Source organism: Columba livia, chromosome 5, assembly GCF_036013475.1.
Source record: "Columba livia isolate bColLiv1 breed racing homer chromosome 5, bColLiv1.pat.W.v2, whole genome shotgun sequence".
Classification (NCBI taxonomy): domain Eukaryota; kingdom Metazoa; phylum Chordata; class Aves; order Columbiformes; family Columbidae; genus Columba; species Columba livia.
In genome coordinates, this window is record NC_088606.1 from 22922868 (window position 1) to 22941691 (window position 18824).

Below are 18824 nucleotides of genomic sequence, written 5' to 3' on the forward strand. Positions count from 1 at the left end.
TTGCAAGTGAGTAGAAGAGGTGGTTTTTACATGATCTTAGTAAAAGTGTGGGAGTCCAGCTCCTCCTGACTTGACATTGCTTTGGAAGAAGCTCTGGGTCCTTGGATCTCACTACCAGCAGTTCTACTGAAATGAGTCACTGCCAGCTTAGCACAAAATCACTGCCCTTTATCCCTGGGGAAAACGGAGTGTGGAACAAAGCAGAGACTAAAAAGTAGAAGGGTGGTTACTAAGCCATGTGAGCATGAGTTTCTCTTTTCTCCAAATCTTTGTCTGTCTAAAACAGAGTTGCTAGAAGCATCATCCTACCACCTCTAGCCATGTCACTCTTTAAATATACTGTTTTCTTTCCATGTCTCTGAGAGATAGATGTATTTTGTCCTTCGGATCTTAGTTGTCTGCACTTCAGTATTCATCCTTTCACTATCCACTTTCATATATTTAGCCATTAGAGCATTCCCAACATCTCCTACTCCCTGGCTCACACCTCCTAATAAACTACTGGTATTCCCTGGAAGTGTCCTTACCAACAAAATTGTCTCTGCAAATCAATTTCCTTAAGCAAACCAAATACAAGATGCAGCAAAATGGGCAGCACAGCACCAGTGGAAAACTCTTAAAGAGATTCTGAGGGAGGATTGTCCTTTCACGAGTCACTATAAGAGTGAAGAGCCAACAGACCAAATTTTTTCCAAAAGCACACTATAAGAAAGAAGAAAGGGCACATTTGCATCCCTTGAAATACCAGAGAACTGAAATCCAAGTCCTCACCCCTTTGGCATTATTTTTCTGTGGAAATTTTGTGGAAACAAATCTTTCAGATTATAATAGAAGTAATTCTGCAATCAAAATGAACAGCAGCCCACCTACTCATATGCCATCTAAGGAAGGAGAGAAAGGATTAGCGGTTGAATAGCCTGTCTTGCTAATCATCACTTTTAAGAGGCATACCATGAGGCGTATCTTGCAAATCAGTGACAACTCATCCCACAGATGAAAAAGAAACAAGCAGAAATTCTTGTGGTTCTACTGGTTAACAACACCATCATTCTACAGAAAACCCAAGACATTAATTAGATGGTTTCAGAAAGAGGGTCTGTCACAACAGCATGGTGTGTTTCTAATTTCTGCACATTCATTCAAATATGAACTAGGAAAGGGAAGAGTTACATTCCCACCTCTCAGAGAGTCTTTCATATATATTTTATATATATAGATAGATGCATGCATTTTATATATATATATATATATATATATATATATATAAACAAACCAACCCCAAACAAAACAACAAAAAAACCCAAAACAGAACAAAACCAAATAAAAAACCACCACAACCAAAATGGAACTATATGCTCTGGAAGCATTCTGACAATATCTGCAGCTTCTAGGCATTTCCCTGAAGTATATAAATAGCAAGCAGAGCAGATAAGCTACAAGAAAACAAGGGCCAATCCTCCAACTATATTTGAGCCGTAACAATTGATTCTACTCCATTATTTCTAAACAGTTACTTTTGCAGTATTTGATCTCTTAACCATATTTTGTTGCTGCACAACCATTCCAGAACAACACACTTTTCCTATCCTTTCATTTGTCTTGTGATCAAATGTATGGTCAACTATAGTAGCTTTAGATCCTAAGTACTTTATTAATCAGACTTTGAAAATAATATTCTACATGACTTTCAAGAATCCTTTTTGGCAGGGTAAATCATATGCCTAAATACACAAAAGAATGCTGTGCCCTAAAAAAAAAAGTACATACTAATGTTATTAAGGGTATTTTCTGAGAAATGCGTGCCTGTTTACCTGTCTGAAGATGGTAGATATCAGTGTACTATAGCTGTTATTACATCTTATTCTTTTATTATAGAAAAGGGCATGCTTTTTGGTCACCTAAAATCAAGCAAATATTTCAATAAGTTCTTGATCAAGATAAAAAAAATTATCAGCTAAAATAAAAAGAACTGCTGAAATTCTAAAAAAATGCTAGACCAGCCTCCCCTTCGTATTCTGGTCCAAATCTTCATTTCCAAAAATTGCAGTAGAGCAAAACTGGATACACATGTCAAAAACACCAGCTGAGATTCTGCTGCAAATCCTGAATGATTTTTCATGTCTGCAGATTAAAAGCAATGTAAACTCTACTCGTGTAGAAATGAATCAGCTAACTCAGGCCTTGTGTAAAGTATTAGTCTGAAGAAACAAAAAGACAATGTGGTTCGCAGCAGAACACAAAGAGAAATGGCTATAGTGACTACTTGACAATGCTACTATATAAAACCAGGTTACCCAAAACCTTGAGCATAAGATATATATCAAGAAGTTGTACTATGTGTCAACTCGTGCCACTCAAGTTTGCCACACACATTTAATTAAATCCCTCCCCTGGAGTCACGAAAGAGTAGTCAATATTTAGAGACAACAATGGTTACTAAGTTAAATGCTCAAATATCACTGTTGATAATGTCAACAAATAACAGCATACACTAGCATATGCATGAGCTGTTTTACAAATACAGTGTTCTTTATTACTGTGATTATGCTTAGCAGAAATACAAGGCTGAGCTTATTTCCATCATCAGTACTTGTCAGCACTTGGGAGTGTAGGCAGCTCTGGAAAAATATTACAGTAAAATCACATTCTCTTTTTGGATGGTTACTGAACTCCTGGTTCACTACAGCACTTCCAGAAGTGTAGTACACCTGTCTTCTGCAAAAAAGTGAATGAAATAATGAAAATATAGCACTATATTTTAGATTATATGAGCTCTATAGGTAATCCGAGTATCTGGATCACTGGATGAATAAATATAATTTATACACACCATATCACACTTCCATCCAATATTCAGATAAAACTTGGCGAATATTTTTTTCCTTTTCCCATACAGAACATTGGCATAACGTATACATGTTTCTGGCTAGGCAGATTCTACATTACGCACCAAAGATTCTGTATTTTAGTGTGCACTAAATCCATTTCTATACTACAAACTTGTGGAGTATTTAGAGGTCATTTGGTATTATTGAATTAATTACTCTGTAATCTACATGAACAGTAGTTTGCATGAAAATTTTCTATCCCACATTTGGATTCTTGCTTCCAAACTCTGCTTTCTTTCTCTGCCCAAACCATGTTGCCATCTAATCATCACAGAAGAGATGTGACTGTGAAAAATTAAAAGCCATTTTGTGCATCTGACTGCAGCAAGTCCACCATCTCACTCAACAGGACTGTAGTGCAGGAGAAAGGATTCTACTCTGAAAGACAGTTCAGGATAGGGGCTTAGGTCTCTTTAAGAAAATAGAGTTGAGGAAGATGAAGAAAAGGAGGGATGAGAGCTAGACCATGTAATTCTCAGAGGTACCAATGGGCCAATGAAGTCAGTCTTTAAAGCAGAGACTCATCAAAAGCTCTTTTTTCATTAGAGTTTTGCAGTCTTGGGATGAAAATGTCACTAGTGACCTATAAGAAGCACAAAGTAAATGAAAGGCCAATTTCTTCCCCCCAAATATTATTATCTATGCGTGTAAAAGAGAGTACCTAGGCAAGACCAAGGGTCAGACAATTGTATTTGTCTTAGCTGACAGTGAAAGTCTAATTAGACTGAAAAATCTTCTGTGCTATTTTCCTTTGTCATATACATGGTAAGAAAGGATTTAGCCTGGAGATGCATGTTATGGAAAGACATTAATCAGGATTATTGGAGCCTCAATTTAAAACACAGTTAGAAGGCTGGAAAGCCTAATGGTTAAAATAAAAGTTGAGAACCTTATTCTGATCCATGTCAATGAGTTGTACTCTCCATATGCGTAATGGGCAGATCCCCTCGTCCATTCATTAGAGAGAACTGTCAGCATATTATGTATCCTATAATGTTAATTTGTTGCTCTAACATATGGCTGAAAACATCCACAAATAATTTATTCTTTTCACCTCCAATCTACAGTTTGAACAGTGTGACAAGTGTCATTATCCTCATCTTAAAGATCAAGAAGCTGAGACATGCCCTGAATCTGTAACAGGCTACACAGTTTTTGGTTCTGCATGGAGAGCATAACCAAAGTCCATCTGTCCTCCCAAAAGGGTTCTGATCTCTTTTTCACAGCAAACTGTGATTTTGGTCTTGGGACCCAGCCATCCATGGTATAGGGCAGACATATTATGGGCCTGTCCTAAATCAGTGGGCCCTAGAACCTCCAGAAATTTATCTGGAGCAGTTCTCCTTAAGGAGACACACACCACCTGGAATCATATCTTGGACTCGCTGAACTGAAGATGTTGTGAATGGAAGACTCACGTACCACCATGCATGCTCTTCTAAACTATCATTACTTAGTAACTAACTTAAAAGATATACACAAAAGATATACACAAATTGTTTGAAAACTGAATGACCCAGCTGTGAACTGGACAGAACGTGCCACTGGAGACCATATGGAGAGTCTTCCAAAAAGCTTTGAGCACTGACTCACTAAATAAATTCTGAGCATGTAAGCAGTTCACATGGAAGCAGACACCAAAAGAATGAGTGTCACTTCAACTCATTTTCACAGAAGTCTCTCAAACTCAGAAATCTCTGAACTACTTCACTAGTAATTGAAGCTCTGCTTTAAATCAGGAAATACGGACATGTGGGATACCAGGACCTTTAACAATTACTAATGAAGCAGCCCTATGAGAAGCATGGCAGCCTCGTATCAGTACGGCATGGCACAGTATGGTTATCCTTAACTTATAGCAGCCTGCGCAGCACACTGCTTGACCATGTGCAGGAGCTAATGGCTTGTCTTTAAAGCTTTCTTAGGGTAACATGGCAAAGCAGAAGTCCCAGAGAGGTTATTATTACAGGATAGTCTGGTGTGTCGGGACCCTGAGACCAGCAGCAGGAATTTAGTACAACACATGTCACTTCTGAATAGACTGTGCTTAAATTCAGAACAAAACAACATGTGAAAAAGTCAAATCAGCATTTCTACTCAGGGGCAGCAGAGCACAAGCACCATTTGCAGGTTACTGAAACACACACAAATGAAAACTCCTTTTTCGCTCTCATTTTCAGTTAACAGGAAAAGGTCAGCATTTGTTACCTTCCTTCTAGGCCTCTCTGAAAGAAATTTGAGTCACAGAAATGTCCCTATCCGTATAGCATACAGTCATATGTCTCAACTGTTTCTCATTCAAATCTTGTTTGTCCTTTGAGTTTCACTGCCTTGCAGAAATGTTATTATAAATGTTAAACCAAAACGAAGTTATAGACACTTTCAATGTTAACATCATCGCCACCAGGTATTTTCAGTAATATTTTCTCATCTGTCTTTGTCTTGGATGTTTGTCCAAGACTATATCCCATATTTGGGATCTTCACAAATTGAAAAGCACATCATTGTTCTGTGCATAGATTGTGTATTTTTAAAGCACTTCATTTTCCCAGCTGTTTTAGTCTAACTGTGCTCTAAAACACTTCTGGCAGTACTCAGACTGCCTAACTGCAGATGATATCTTAGTGTACACTACAAACAGAAGAAATTTTTGGTGTTATCATGTTCATCTGTACTTCCCAATAAGTGATGTGTAAATCTAAATCCTACTGAAATTCCCCTGGATTTTGTGTCATTTTCAGACTACAAACTTTATATTCTGCACAAGCTTTGTATGCATTTTGAAAAGGGGAAGCTTTAGTTACTTGCATATGAAAATGAGTAACACAAATAGCACAGACAGTTCTAATACAGTAAGAACAATAATTCCCTATCCTGATTCTTGCTATTTTGCATTAGATGCTTTACTTTCACTTTTCATCATGCTTGGTATTTCCACAATGAGCCAGAACCATTCTCTGCTGAGTACACATGCAGACTAAAAAGTACTTTTTGGACCCAGGAAGACTACAATTCAAGCATAAAACAATATATCACACACAGATAGAGAAAAATTGATAATATGTAACAAAAAAAAGGTGACTATACTGATCGGCTTGATAAGCAACTGCCTTAGACCATCATCAGACTAAGCTCTGACAACTTTTTGGTGTGCATCATGATGAAAGGAGAGTTTAAGTGGGATTGGAAGAACAGTCTGCTGTTGCCTGGTGAATGGTATCAGGAAGCAGAAAGATTCCTATGATCAAATATAAGAAGTGAGAAAAAAAATGCTTGAATCATGCTGATCAGAATGGGGAAAGAGGCTAAACTTTGACAGGCCTTGAAAGTGAAGAAAAATTGTTTATTTCTGAGCAGAGAAACAGAAGAGAAAGCTGGAGCAAAGTAATAACTAACCGTATTCATACTGCTCATAGCCTTAGGTAGCTATATTTTACGTTCCCCAAAGAACAAACTTGTTCTATTAGATTTTTCCACCACTTAGATCTCAAATTGTAAGCAGGCTTGACAATGGTGATGTTGAACACAAGCAAGATAAAATAACCATTAGGTATCTGAAAAACCACGGCTGGAGATACTGTCCAAATGGAAAAAGACAATTTCTTCTCACTTTCACCACACAAATAACGCAACTTAAGCTGACAGAATCAAATTTTACCAAAAGTAAGGAAGAAAGGCAAGCCATCTGTGCTGCAACAGCAATAAAAGAGCCTGATATTGAAATGCAGAAAGTTGTAATGGAGGTACATATTGACCTTTATCTTTCCTTCAGTGGGTAGCATGAAGTGTCAAAGAGTTATTGCTTTAATATCAGCTGAGATGAGGCCATTTGTTGTGGTGCATGTGTATCCAGGAAATCACTGCTCTAACCATGTTTTTAGAAGCTCTTTGACACTTTATTAAATCTTCCTGATGCTCTTTCAGCACACAGTGGTCTCTACAGGCTGAGTGAACTGCCATGTGGGTTAGGCAGGAAGCTTTCTGAAGAGTAAGCCAGGGTCATTTCCAGCTTGACCCAGCCTACAAAGGTCCAGTGCTACTCCCTGTTACATTCCTATAGTTAAATATAGTTCTGCTGCCTTTATAAATTACAGAAAATCTCCAATAAACTAGCAAGAGCGGCATCAGGACCACAGACTTCATTCTTCTGGAGATGTAATCGTACAAAAATTTTTCTCTAACATTAGAACAAGCTGCTGCGGAGAATGAACCATAATTCTTTCAAAGTTTATGAAAAACATTGACCAAACCTGAAGTAATTTCCTCTCATTTAGCTGAGCCTTTATAAATCATCTGTTGAGTGTTTGAGGCTAATAACTCAATTAATCCCAATCCTGCTGCCAGCTGGATCTACAGAATACCAAAGGGGGCTATGTTAAACCTTGGCTCGGAATTAATTACTGTAAGAGATGTAAATTCTACTGCAGCCAGAGGTACCTCACAGAACCACAGAATGGTTGTGGTTGGAAGGGACTTCTGGAGATCATCTGGTCCAACCTCCCTGCTCAAGCAGGTTGCCCAGAGCCAGTTGCCCAGGATCATGGGCAGATGGCTTTTGAATATTTACAAGGATAGGCATTTCACAACCTTTCTGAACAACCGTGCCTGTGCTTAGTTACCTTCACAGTAAAGAGGTGTTTCCTGATGTTTAGAGGAAACCTCCTGTGTTTCAGTTGATGTTCATTGTCTTTGGTCCCATCACTGGGCACCACTGTTTTCCATACACCCTCCCTTCAGTTATTTGTACACATTGATAAGTTCTCCCATGAGCCTTCTCTTCTCCAGGCTGAAAAGTCCCAGTGCTCTCTGCATTTTCTCACAGGAGAAATGGTCCAGTCTCTTAAACATCTTAAAGGCCCTTTGCTGGACTCACTCCAGTAGCTCCACCTCTCTTTTGTACTGCAGAGGCCAGAACTGGACACAATACTCCAAGTGTGGCCTAACCTCCTACACAATTAAGAGAACTATTTTTGTGTTTTCTTATCCTACATGACTAGGACTAAATTAAAAATAACAAGAATAGACATATATATGTATAAACACATCCAATAATGGATTAACCCTTCTGGAGCAGTCAGGAAGCAAGCACGCAACTTGCATGATTACAGATTTCAAAGTCCTTGATTTCATTAAGGTCTTCTGTCCCATGCAGCAGAAATTGTTTCAGGGAAGGAGATGGAATAATTTCAATTTTTTATCCAACTAGACAACAATATACATTTATCTGGAGTTTTAATAAAGGCACATTCTGATTAATAATCACTCGTCAGTGTCTCAGCCAGTATATGCTGGTGTCAAGGAAAGTATATTGATTTCTATAGGATAAGGTTCTGATGTAAATAAAGATTTTAAAACCAGTGTTTCATCCTAGTTGATAACATGATAGTATGCCACTGAAATAAATAGTTTTCAAAATCTTATACACTGCTCAGATAGGTTATTTACATGGTTCTTTTCTTTGCACAGACAAGGACAGCAAATTTAAGGTGTTAATTTCTAATCAGTACCACATTCTGGCTGCCACATAAGTGGTTCCAAAACCACTGCATTTTTAGGACTGAAAATGCAACATCGGCACAATTAAATCAGAACATCTGAAATTCATTTTTTTGTAGGAATGATTTTTACCAAGGATGTTGGAACTGCTCTATGTTGGAACAACTGCAGTTTGCAAGAAACTAATTTTGATAGTGTTTCTTGAAATTTTTCTACAGGAAGGCCTTAAAAGGGAAATGAAAAATGGCTCTACCTGGAAGCAATGCTTCATTGCTTTTCTCCCCATTATGAACTTCACTGTTGCAGCAGTACATACTGTCATAATAATAAATAACCATACAACCACCCCCCATTAAGCTTTTTAACTCTCTTAGGAATACATTTCTTCACATATGAAGCTGCAGAAACATAGTTAAAATCATGTTCTCATTCACACTGGGGCAATCTTACATACATAAATGGGGTTGAACTAGAACAGAAGCAAAACCTGTCCCATTTTCATGTACATGTGCCATAATAATTCATCCAGTTGTTTGTTCACCAACACAAGAGGACAACATTTTGTGTAAATTTACACTATACAATATTATTAAAATAAAGAATTATAGGAAGCATGATTCAGAGAACACAGCTCCTGTGAGTTTAGAAATGAGCAGCAAAACAAAGAATCCAATGAAATGCAGAGGACTAATTTACTCACCTGGATGCTGGGTGGCGAACGATTTTTTCGGGTTGTAGTGGTGGCCATTGTAGTTGTAGTTTCCATGACTGTAGTAGACATTTCCGGTGGCACGGAGGTTGTAGGTGTTGTTCCCAAGATGGAAGGGACTTCCCCAACAAGTCGGACACTTCCATTGATTTTAATGTTGGGGTTGTTCTCTGCTGCCATGTTCAGCACTTTCAAGCCATTGTAATAGAGACCGGAGAGCTGGCCTTGGAAGAGACGTCCTCTATCCTTCCCTCCTATGGCTATTTGCGCCTGGGTGTTGAAGATCGTTAACTGTCGTCCTAGTGAAGGGGGGTGAATAACATTATTGCCAGACATTTCCTTCAGTTTTGCATCTTACATTGAGTCCTGGCCAGAAATGACGGACAACAAAGAAGAAGATTCATTCTTGGTAGTGTTTATAATGGCTGCAGAAATACTGTGGAAATGTACTGCCTAAAGCTCCTTAATAAGAAAGATTAGCCTGAAAGCAAGGACAGCTAAAACTGAGCCTCATACTTCAACATCCACTCACACATCAAAACTCTGGAGGACCTTTGACTCAGTCAGAAATATGAACCCATTCTTTTAGAATTGAACCCATTTTAAACTACAAATAAGGCTTCAATATGTGGCTATTTTTCTACTATCAATTCAGATTGCACTACCTGTCAAGCTTTAGCCCGTAAATAAACATTCTATTTTGCTTGGTTAAAGGATGGAATTAACTCATAAAGCCACTTTTCATAATGCAAAGGTTTAAAGGGTGGCTTGAGGACAGTAAAATATCAGAAAAAAAATGATGGTGATGTCAGGACTGGGTAGGAATGCTACGACAGGATCAATCATGATCTTTCACCTGTAAATTTTGTGTTGTGAAGGCTCACAAATCTAAAACCAAAAAACACCAAATGCAAACATTTGTGATGTTTCTGAAAGAGCAAAGTTTTTGCAATAGTGAGGATAACATTGTGCTTCAGACAGTTAAGCCGCAGAATGCCTTACATGTGACTCCCCTCTTACAGACAGTGAAATTCAAATGTAGGCAGGCTAAGTGGTTTACTCAAGGTTCCGCCTTGAGTGTTAGGAGTGGTCTAATATCCTATGATATGAAAAATATATTTATAAAAAAATAAATCTAGTAACAATTGACAATTCACCTAGTTTTTCAGGACACTTAAATCACGTTCAGCCTGGACTGGCTAAATACTGCTTATGTCCCAGGCTACACTAGGTTGAATACGTTAAGAAATAAATTGCTTCATCAATGCAAAGGCGGTGCCTATAATTTCACTGTTCCTCAGAAGATCAGGGGCATGCCACCTGGAATCTGTTGAAGTAACAGAAAACCAGACTGGGCAGAACTCAGAAAGGTTATCAATGCAGCATCAAGTCAATCATAATTCAAATATCTGCTGTGTTTTCCCATTTTTATGAAGACTGCACCACTTGTTCCCATCCCCTTCCCACTCCCCAGTTCTCACTCACCACTTCATCTCTCTAGTCCACCCTGATGAGAGGTGCAAAATGCCACCATGTAGCAAAGCACAGCCTATAACCCATGGCTCATTCCTACACAGCAAGTGGTTAGAGTAGATCAAAATGTGAGGGGGAGCTCACCAATTTTGGTGGTCGTCGTGACGGGTCTCGAAGTCAAGTGGTGATGCGGTGTTGCATCATCTTATGGTGACAGGATGGACCACGGGGAAGAGAATGGGGACAAGAGAAGAAATGTATCTGAAAGGAGTTCCTGTCCCCAAAGAGGGCCCTAGCTAACTAAGCAAAAATGTATGGAGAGGTGTTAACACATGGACATGTGGAGGTGGGCTGCGCACCCCTTGTGCTTCTCATCCACAGATTTGTAAATGAAACACTAGGACTTGATCAGGGTGGAGTAACTGCATTGATGAAGAAATGAGAAATAAAAATGGAGGGCATCCTTCCCTGGAAAGTGTTGAAACACCTGATGCAACATTCTGCATCTCAGGAGGTTTTAAACTTACCAGAGGCCACATATGTGTATTAAAACATCAACAAACATGCACTGAATCCACACATCTCAGCATGTAAAAATAGAGCCTTTCTTCTTGTCTATGAGGAAAATATGATCCAATAAAAATATCCGTCAAAATATTCAGCTGTCTCAGCCCATCTGCTCTCTGAGCCAGAGGAAAAGGGACTGTACACTGTAGAATGCCAAACTATTGCCATATACCACATCCCCAGAGTTTGCTTTTCTTCTCTGTCCTGCTGTGCTTTGGATTTTTTAATGGATATTTTCCCTTTTCCTCATACATTCCCTGTCTCTAGGACTATATTTCTCTCCATACTGTCCCTGCCCCTCCATACCCAAACATTTCACTTGCTACTGCTCCTTTCTTCCCACTTCACTCGCGATAGAGTGCCAAAAGCTAGAGGTGAGATGAGTAAATAACAGGGAAACTGAGATGTTATCCCAGAAAAAAAAGGGAAGATACTGCCCATTCAAAGCTTTCAATTTCCATTCCTTTCTCCTCTTGAATCAATTCTGTATCATTTTTCATGTTTTACCAAAGGGAAAAGGGGTAAGCGATGATGAGGAATGAGAATTTTTACTGTTCCAGCTGGGAGAGCTCCCCAAGCCAGGATAGGAAAGGGGTTCTCTCACTTTTATCGCTCTTCTCAGGATGTCATCTGTTCTAATTCAAGCTCATAGGACAGCTTTAGACATGCCTGTCATACCTCTTGGTTTACTTTCAAGGATGAGAAGTTAGTATACTAAGGCTGAAAAATAGATCGTTTATCTATTTCTGGGCCTTCCTCCACATCTTCTAATGCTAAAAGAAATTGTATTCCAAGGAGGTGACCCCACTTCAGTAAAAAAATAACTTTCATTGTGTGTTTTGAGGTCTTCCTTGTTTGTTAAGTGGTCTTCCTGTCTAGGATTCATGCACTGCACCATATAGTCAACGCTGGAGGCAGAACTGGTACTAGAACTGTGTTTGCTAAAAGAAGAATCACTTGTTGGAGTCACCTACAACCTGTCATTCCTCATTCTTCATTCTACAATGGTGTAAAAGTGCATGAATAAAGACAACAGGGAAATGCATATGGAATGAGAGAAACTATTGAGAGAATATACACATAATCTGCCACCATAGGTCAGTTCTAATTATTCTTTTGATGACATGGCTCTGAAGCCCTTACTTCCCCTAAGTAAAAATTTTTTGGCCACTGAATTTTACTGAGGAACTGTTTACATTAGTAAATTCTACTAGGTGTGTAAGGTTTGAAGACTTACAGTCCTTCTCTTCCACAGAGAACTCTTCCTACTGCTATTTTAGTGTCATACTGGAGAAAAATCATGAGCATATTTTAAGTTTCTGAGGTGTTTTGTAAATATTCCTAACAGTTCAAGCTCTGATTTCTTTGTTTGCTCTCTCATTGACTTCTTCATTTGGAAAACTGAATACTAATGAAAAATATCACAGAGAAATCTTAGTGAAGTGGAACTTTTCTGTAACACTAGGAGAAATTTTGGGGCCTTATTTTGCAAATCCTAATTCATGCTAATAGTTCTTCCTTCAATAGTATAGCCACTCACATCAATGAGACTTCACATGTAAGTGAGATTTGAAGAATTAGGGACTTCCAGGATCAGTTCTTTTGATGAGATGCTTGTGGGTCTTTATTGGCCCATCCAATTGCAGAATAGGTAATATCTGTGCCTTAGCAGACACCACATATTCTGCTAAGGAAAGCTGCTGGGTTTATGACTTCTTAAGTTGAACAATTTAGGAATAATACTTCTTTTTACTCACATATATATTCTCAGTGAAGTTAATAGTGTTCAATGTCTTGCTTATTACTCACATAATTCGAGACTGTAAACCTGGTCCCCTCTTAAAAATATTTTAAATCTGTTTATAAAATAAAATTTAAAAAAAAAAAAAAAAGAAAAAGTAGTGTTGCCACTTCAGAAAGGTGTGTTATATTTGTTTTCCAAAAATGAACTATTTCATTATTATGAAAAACGTAGCAGTGGTACCAAAGGGAGACCAAATCTACATCATTCAAAAATGTTGATTGGAAACAGTTTCATCTTACCTCACTCAAGCCAAGAACCCACATGGGCAAGACAGCTATTATGTGTTCTGTCTCTTTGATTAATCTTTCTATTCCTCCATCCATCAGTTCATCTTCTACTATTTTGATAGCAAGCTACCCTCTCACTCGTCATCTTTATAAAGTCTTCTGACAGGAGCCTTCCATGTTACATTAGTTGTTGGACGGATGACCAGGTGGATGAGCAGGTTGGTGAACAGCTATGTAAATTATTCATTCTTATTATTTTTTAATTTGAGTGGTACCTAAGTTGCTGAAAATGTCTGTCTACTTTGGAATGAAGGAACAAAGCTATATTGTCTCAGATGTTCCACTGCATGATGTCAGTTCCTAACACAAAGTGTAAAGACTGTATTTCCTTTCACTTTAGTGAAAACACAGCTCTGCCCTTCTAGCCTAACACCACCCAGTGCTTGGCGAATGTTTGAATGCTCAAATATTGTCTCTTTTAGACCCTACTGCATGTGTGGTTGTCTTTTACAAAGCAGCAATATCCACAAAAGGTAGACTTCAGTTCAAAACTTCAGGATGGCTTACAAATGCAAGTGCCTTGGCATGCTTATAAGCTCAAACTTGGAGAAGCAGTGACAAAGGGAAAAAAAAAGAGCTGGTGGAAAATCAAAAAGGAAAAAAAAAATCAAACTAAAACCACAAAAGAAAACAAAGGTGGGTTTCTCAAGCACATGAATTGCATCAAGGAATTAGACATGCATCTATTTTAACAAAATTGAGGAAATAATTGTCTTTAGTGTTAAAGGGACTTTAGCAATTCAAACTTACCATTATCCTCTTTTTAGTGTTCAGATTTATTTATTTATTTTAGTTTGATCTTGTAAATTAACAGGGCAACCCACTGAGACTCAATAAGCATTTTCTATATACCTTTACCTTAAAATTTATTGACAAGTTAGCTGAGTAAACTGTTCTGTAAAACCCTGGTGGTCAAAAAATATTTCTGTTTTAGTTACATAAATACTTTTGTCTTTCTGTTACAGCTACTTTAGCTTTAGTTACAAATAATACACCATTGTAGACCAAACCTGAAAAGTAGGCAACACTGTCAGCTCTCATTGAAGTCAACAGGAACTGAGTGTGAACTTTGCAGAATCAGACCCTTCAAATAAAAATATTTTAACTATAGTTAGCCACATCCTTTGTGACCTGGATTAATACTGGCTAAATCAGTTTGTTAATTCATCTAAGGTTAGAATTTTAAAAAATAAAATTGTATTTTTCCAATCCTACAATACACTGGCTTTCCCTCTTGGAAAATTTTGTGACAACCATAGCCTAAGTCAACACAGAAAATGCAAGGACTGAGTTCGAAGGTTGCCCTCTTTTAACAGCAGTGCTAACTTAAAAGGAAACAAGAGAAGATCATGTCCTGCTTTTTCTAGGCTTCAAGGCAAGGAGTTAGTTACAGTGAGGTGGTGGCTTTTTTTTCAATACCACATTTAGTAGAGAGGAAGAAAATCTTCCTGACTTATTGTATTACCAAGAGCCCAGTCCAAACCCTGCTGAAAGCAGCAAGATTACTCTGTTACTTCCAACAGACTTTGGAATGGGGTCTACATCACAGATTTTTTTTTCCCATCCAAATTCCTGATAAAGGAACATTACTGTATTAACACAAGTCCCATTCCAACAGGCCACTGAGATCATGCAGAACTCTCACTCAAGCCAGCTGGACTTCTGCATTTCAACAAGTATTTTGCTGAACTGAGGCCAATTACTCCAAGCAAACCCACAAGATTAGGTAGCACTGCCTGAGATTAAATTAGGGAAGAATTTGACCCATAACTTAGACAAATGTATCACTTGAGTGTTCAAACTGTACTCCAGGCAGAGCAGAAAAGCGACAGAACAGTTATCTTTCTCTGTCTCTCTCACTGTAGTTTAACGAAAATGTTAAAAAATGTTTTCTTTACAACATTAAAAAAAAAATCATTTAATTATCTTAATAGGATTAGGAAACACATAGGCATAGTGGCTAATCAGACTAATGAGAAAAATGAAACTTACAGAAAGTGGTTTAACGAGTAGCTTTGAAAATTTTTAAAGAAAACTTTGATAATAAAGATATAAATGTAGTATAAAAATCAATCAAAACAGGAAAATCATGCAGTGGTTAATTTGCCATAATACATGTTGTTGCTCTTCACTCATGTTTGGTTTTTGGTTTTGTTTGGTTTTAGTTTTTTTAGAAAACTTCTCCTGAATTTTTGCTTGTTTGTTTGTCATTACTATGATAGCAAGCTTAGAATTTAGTCCCTTTAACTGCATTTTAATAGCAATGTATTATAGCATGATTTATCAACATATGGCAGGTGGAAGCTGACACAAATTATAATGAAAATTAAAACACTCATTTATGCAGCAGGCGATTATCATTTAAGAGACATTTATTTGCAGGCTTTAAAAATGAGGGTTTAGAATCAAATGGATTTAAAATGAAAGTTTTAATGACTGTTACCTTTTTCCTGCAGCCACTCCTCTACTGGCCGGTTATATTTGAAGGGGATTTTCTGTTTTACCATTTGGAACCGTTCACTATCAGTGTTGCCTTTAAAGTTTAAAAAAAAGCTTAAAAACAATCTGAAAAGTCAATGAAATAGTTAAAACATCCTAGATTTTTTTAATGACCTTATTTAGCTATAAATAAAGAAGTGAAAGTGTGTCTACATATATATATATATATTTGAAAAGAGAGATATTTATCTTTAGTAAGGTGGAGAATAGTTATACATGCAATTGTCTGAGGTTCTGGAAGGTCAAAGAAGTTAAATCCTAGTAAAAAGGTATCTCAGATTCTCCTCAAAGTACTGGTTTATCCAGATGGGATAGGAGGTATGTGTAATTTGTTTAGCACGAGAGACCTTGAGTGAACTCGGTGACAGGAGTTAAAACGTTTTGATCACAATCTAAGATCTGATTACACAGGGACACAGCACAATATATCAGTCACACAACCAAAGAGATAGTTGTATTTTGATAAACCTTCTTGCAGTAGTAAAAGACACGTTAGGACTAGAAACCCAGTAAACAAAAAAAAAAGAATGGAAGAAAACATAAGAAATTGATGCTGAAAGGATGTAATAGAACGAGTTTTAAAACCCTGAGAGTGGGAAGATGGATAGAAAAAAAGGGAAGTAAAAATTAAAAAGAGGAAGAGATGTTAATTAACAATATGCAAAGGTTTGTGTTCAGTTACCAAAGACTTGGGCCTGTTGCCAGAAGCAAAAGCAGTCCAGAAACTAATTTAAATGAAAGCAGAAATAGTTACGCAAGATGTAAATTCTGTCAAATGTAGTTCCATTGTTCCATGTTGATGGATGATAGAATTATCCAGTAAAGTGCATTTTGGAGGAAGGCCCTTATCAGTTGCACAATACAGAATGAAACAGGATTCATACAAAATCTTTGTCAGAATTCCCAGGCTTCTGAAAAAATTGTACAGGTCAGATGGGTTGGGCCAAACTCTGGTAGAAAGGAGCAGCTCAGTTTGGCTGTGGTAGGAGTGACAGTAAACAAGTCCATCATTCTATCTTTTATTTTTCTTCGGCTACAATCACTTTCTGACTCATCCTAGTTTTTGCCTCATGTATTATTTCTGTAAAAACTCTTCAGTCAGGCATAAAAAGAGTCCATCTTTTACAAACTTCATTATAATATTGTAAAAACTAGAGTAAGCTCCTAGTTTACTGAAGTAACACTACCATTAACAGAAGTTCATTAGATCAGTAGTGCTTCAATACATGTTTTGAATAAACGACAGTCCAAGAGTCAGCAAGTGCTCTGCACAATTTTATTTTTAAATCCCACATAAATAACCTAATGTGGCTTCATATTTATTTGACTTTCTGAAACAGATGCTGGAATCTTTTTTCAACTTAAACAGACATCAAGGATAAAAATATACTGCCAAGGTGCTCCACCCAGTCAACAGCAGCCACTTTCATACTGCAAGTAATATGGCTGGTAAATCGCATGTGCTCAATAATCCTTACTGCATAGCTGTTGCTTGGAAGGCTGCCAGTCTGTATGAGGTACCTGCTGAGCACAGCTGTCCTCTCCAGCATCATCTTGTTACTGCTGACTTTCTGGAACAGGTGAGAGGTACTATGGAGACACACCAATTATAATCCTGCAAGGATTTACCCACATTAAAGCACTCAGGAGGTGTTTCAATGGGGCTTAAAGACCTATATTTCTCTGTGAACTCCTATATATCTCTGTCAACACAGACTTGAACACTTACAGAGACTTCTACTACTTCTGTATTGCACATAATACATAAAGATATGGTTTCAGTAGAAATCAAGCTTATTCCCCACTTTATAGAGTATATTCTGAGTAAAGACTTCTGTTTAGATGACAGTGCATGGAAATATTAATGTTGATGGGCAAGATCATTTTCTCTAGGGCCAAAGAAATTCTATAACACACTTCACTCGGAACAAAAGACTTCACTAGCTCCACTTGGTATGTACATAAGCAACCTCTTACTGGAGGCAACGAGATCTTTTTCAGAATAAAGAAAAATCCACAGTTCAGAGGAACACAAGAGTCAGCCAGTGGCTGGCAAAAAGTCTTCTTCCTCTATATGGAGTGCTGACTGTAGAAAGGAAAAAATGTAGTGGATTGAAATTTCTTATAAGTAGGGCATCTCACAACAACAGACCCACAAGACTAAGGTGAAAAGGAAGTAGGACAATGAACAAATATGTGACAAATAAAAATGGGTTTCTTATAATACAGACCTAGACCTTCAAGAAATCCAGAAATGACAACTATTCCCCACCACATCTTTAAAGACTTCTTTTTAAAAAAATCAGGTTTAATTTAATTTTATTATTATTATTATGAGGCAGATATATTCAGCAAGATTAAAATACGTATAAAAATCATACATTTAAAAGCTATGAAAAATTGAAGGACATTAGAAAATTCAAATAGGTTTAAGTTGCAACATTAGTACCTGATCTATTTTTTGTTTTGATTTTAAATTTTATTTCAGACACTAGTAAGAATGATTTTTAAAAACTTGTGCATGAGAATGTGTTCACTGATATACCCAGTTACAACTTTGAGTTAAAGAACAAGGTTTCCATTGTCAAGTGCTTGGGACAGTCAGCAAATATCAATAAAAACATACAATCATTAAATTAATATTGACTTTGAGTTGTGCTTTAAAAAAATAAACACAGCATCTGATATGAAAGTTCAAAAAGGAAATATCATGGTTTGCAACACGAAGTAACGTAAGTTCAACATGAAGTAAGCTCATTGGACCTTTGACAGCTGAGCCATGATGTGTTTAAGGGGGATTCTTGTCCATTTTCATACACAGAAATTTTCAGTAAAAATCCTTTTGTGACCTCAGTGCAATGCCTTTCTAGAACTGAACGATACACATGTTCAAACAACCCCTTCATACAAATAATCTAGAACCCCCCTCTTTTCTCTTTGAGTCCAGTTCTGATTCAAGGCTGTACTTCAGAAAAGAATACACAGGATAAAAAAAACTATTTAAATTTATTGTAGAAAACACATTTAATCCCATAGTTCTTTTGCATTCAGAAACAATATGGATCTCAAAGGTCTGCAGGATATAATTTTTATAGTAAAAT

General features: G+C 37.3%; 1 protein-coding gene across 31 annotated transcripts in view; it reads right to left on the minus strand.

Annotated features, from left to right (window-relative positions):
- The window catches only part of NRXN3 (neurexin 3), a 1033016-nt gene that overhangs the window by 99800 nt on the left and 914392 nt on the right, over positions 1–18824 (minus strand). For 13 of the 31 annotated variants that reach the window (XM_065063777.1, XM_065063776.1, XM_065063774.1 and 10 more), the window contains 3 exons: positions 15668–15757; positions 10711–10770; positions 9085–9392 (listed from right to left, as the gene is read on the minus strand). In XM_065063777.1, coding sequence (XP_064919849.1) covers positions 9085–9392; positions 10711–10770; positions 15668–15757 — 458 coding nt within the window. The remainder of the gene's footprint in view (positions 1–9084; positions 9393–10710; positions 10771–15667; positions 15758–18824) is intronic. The other 18 variants (XM_065063786.1, XM_065063780.1, XM_065063767.1 and 15 more) reach the window with 2 other exon arrangements.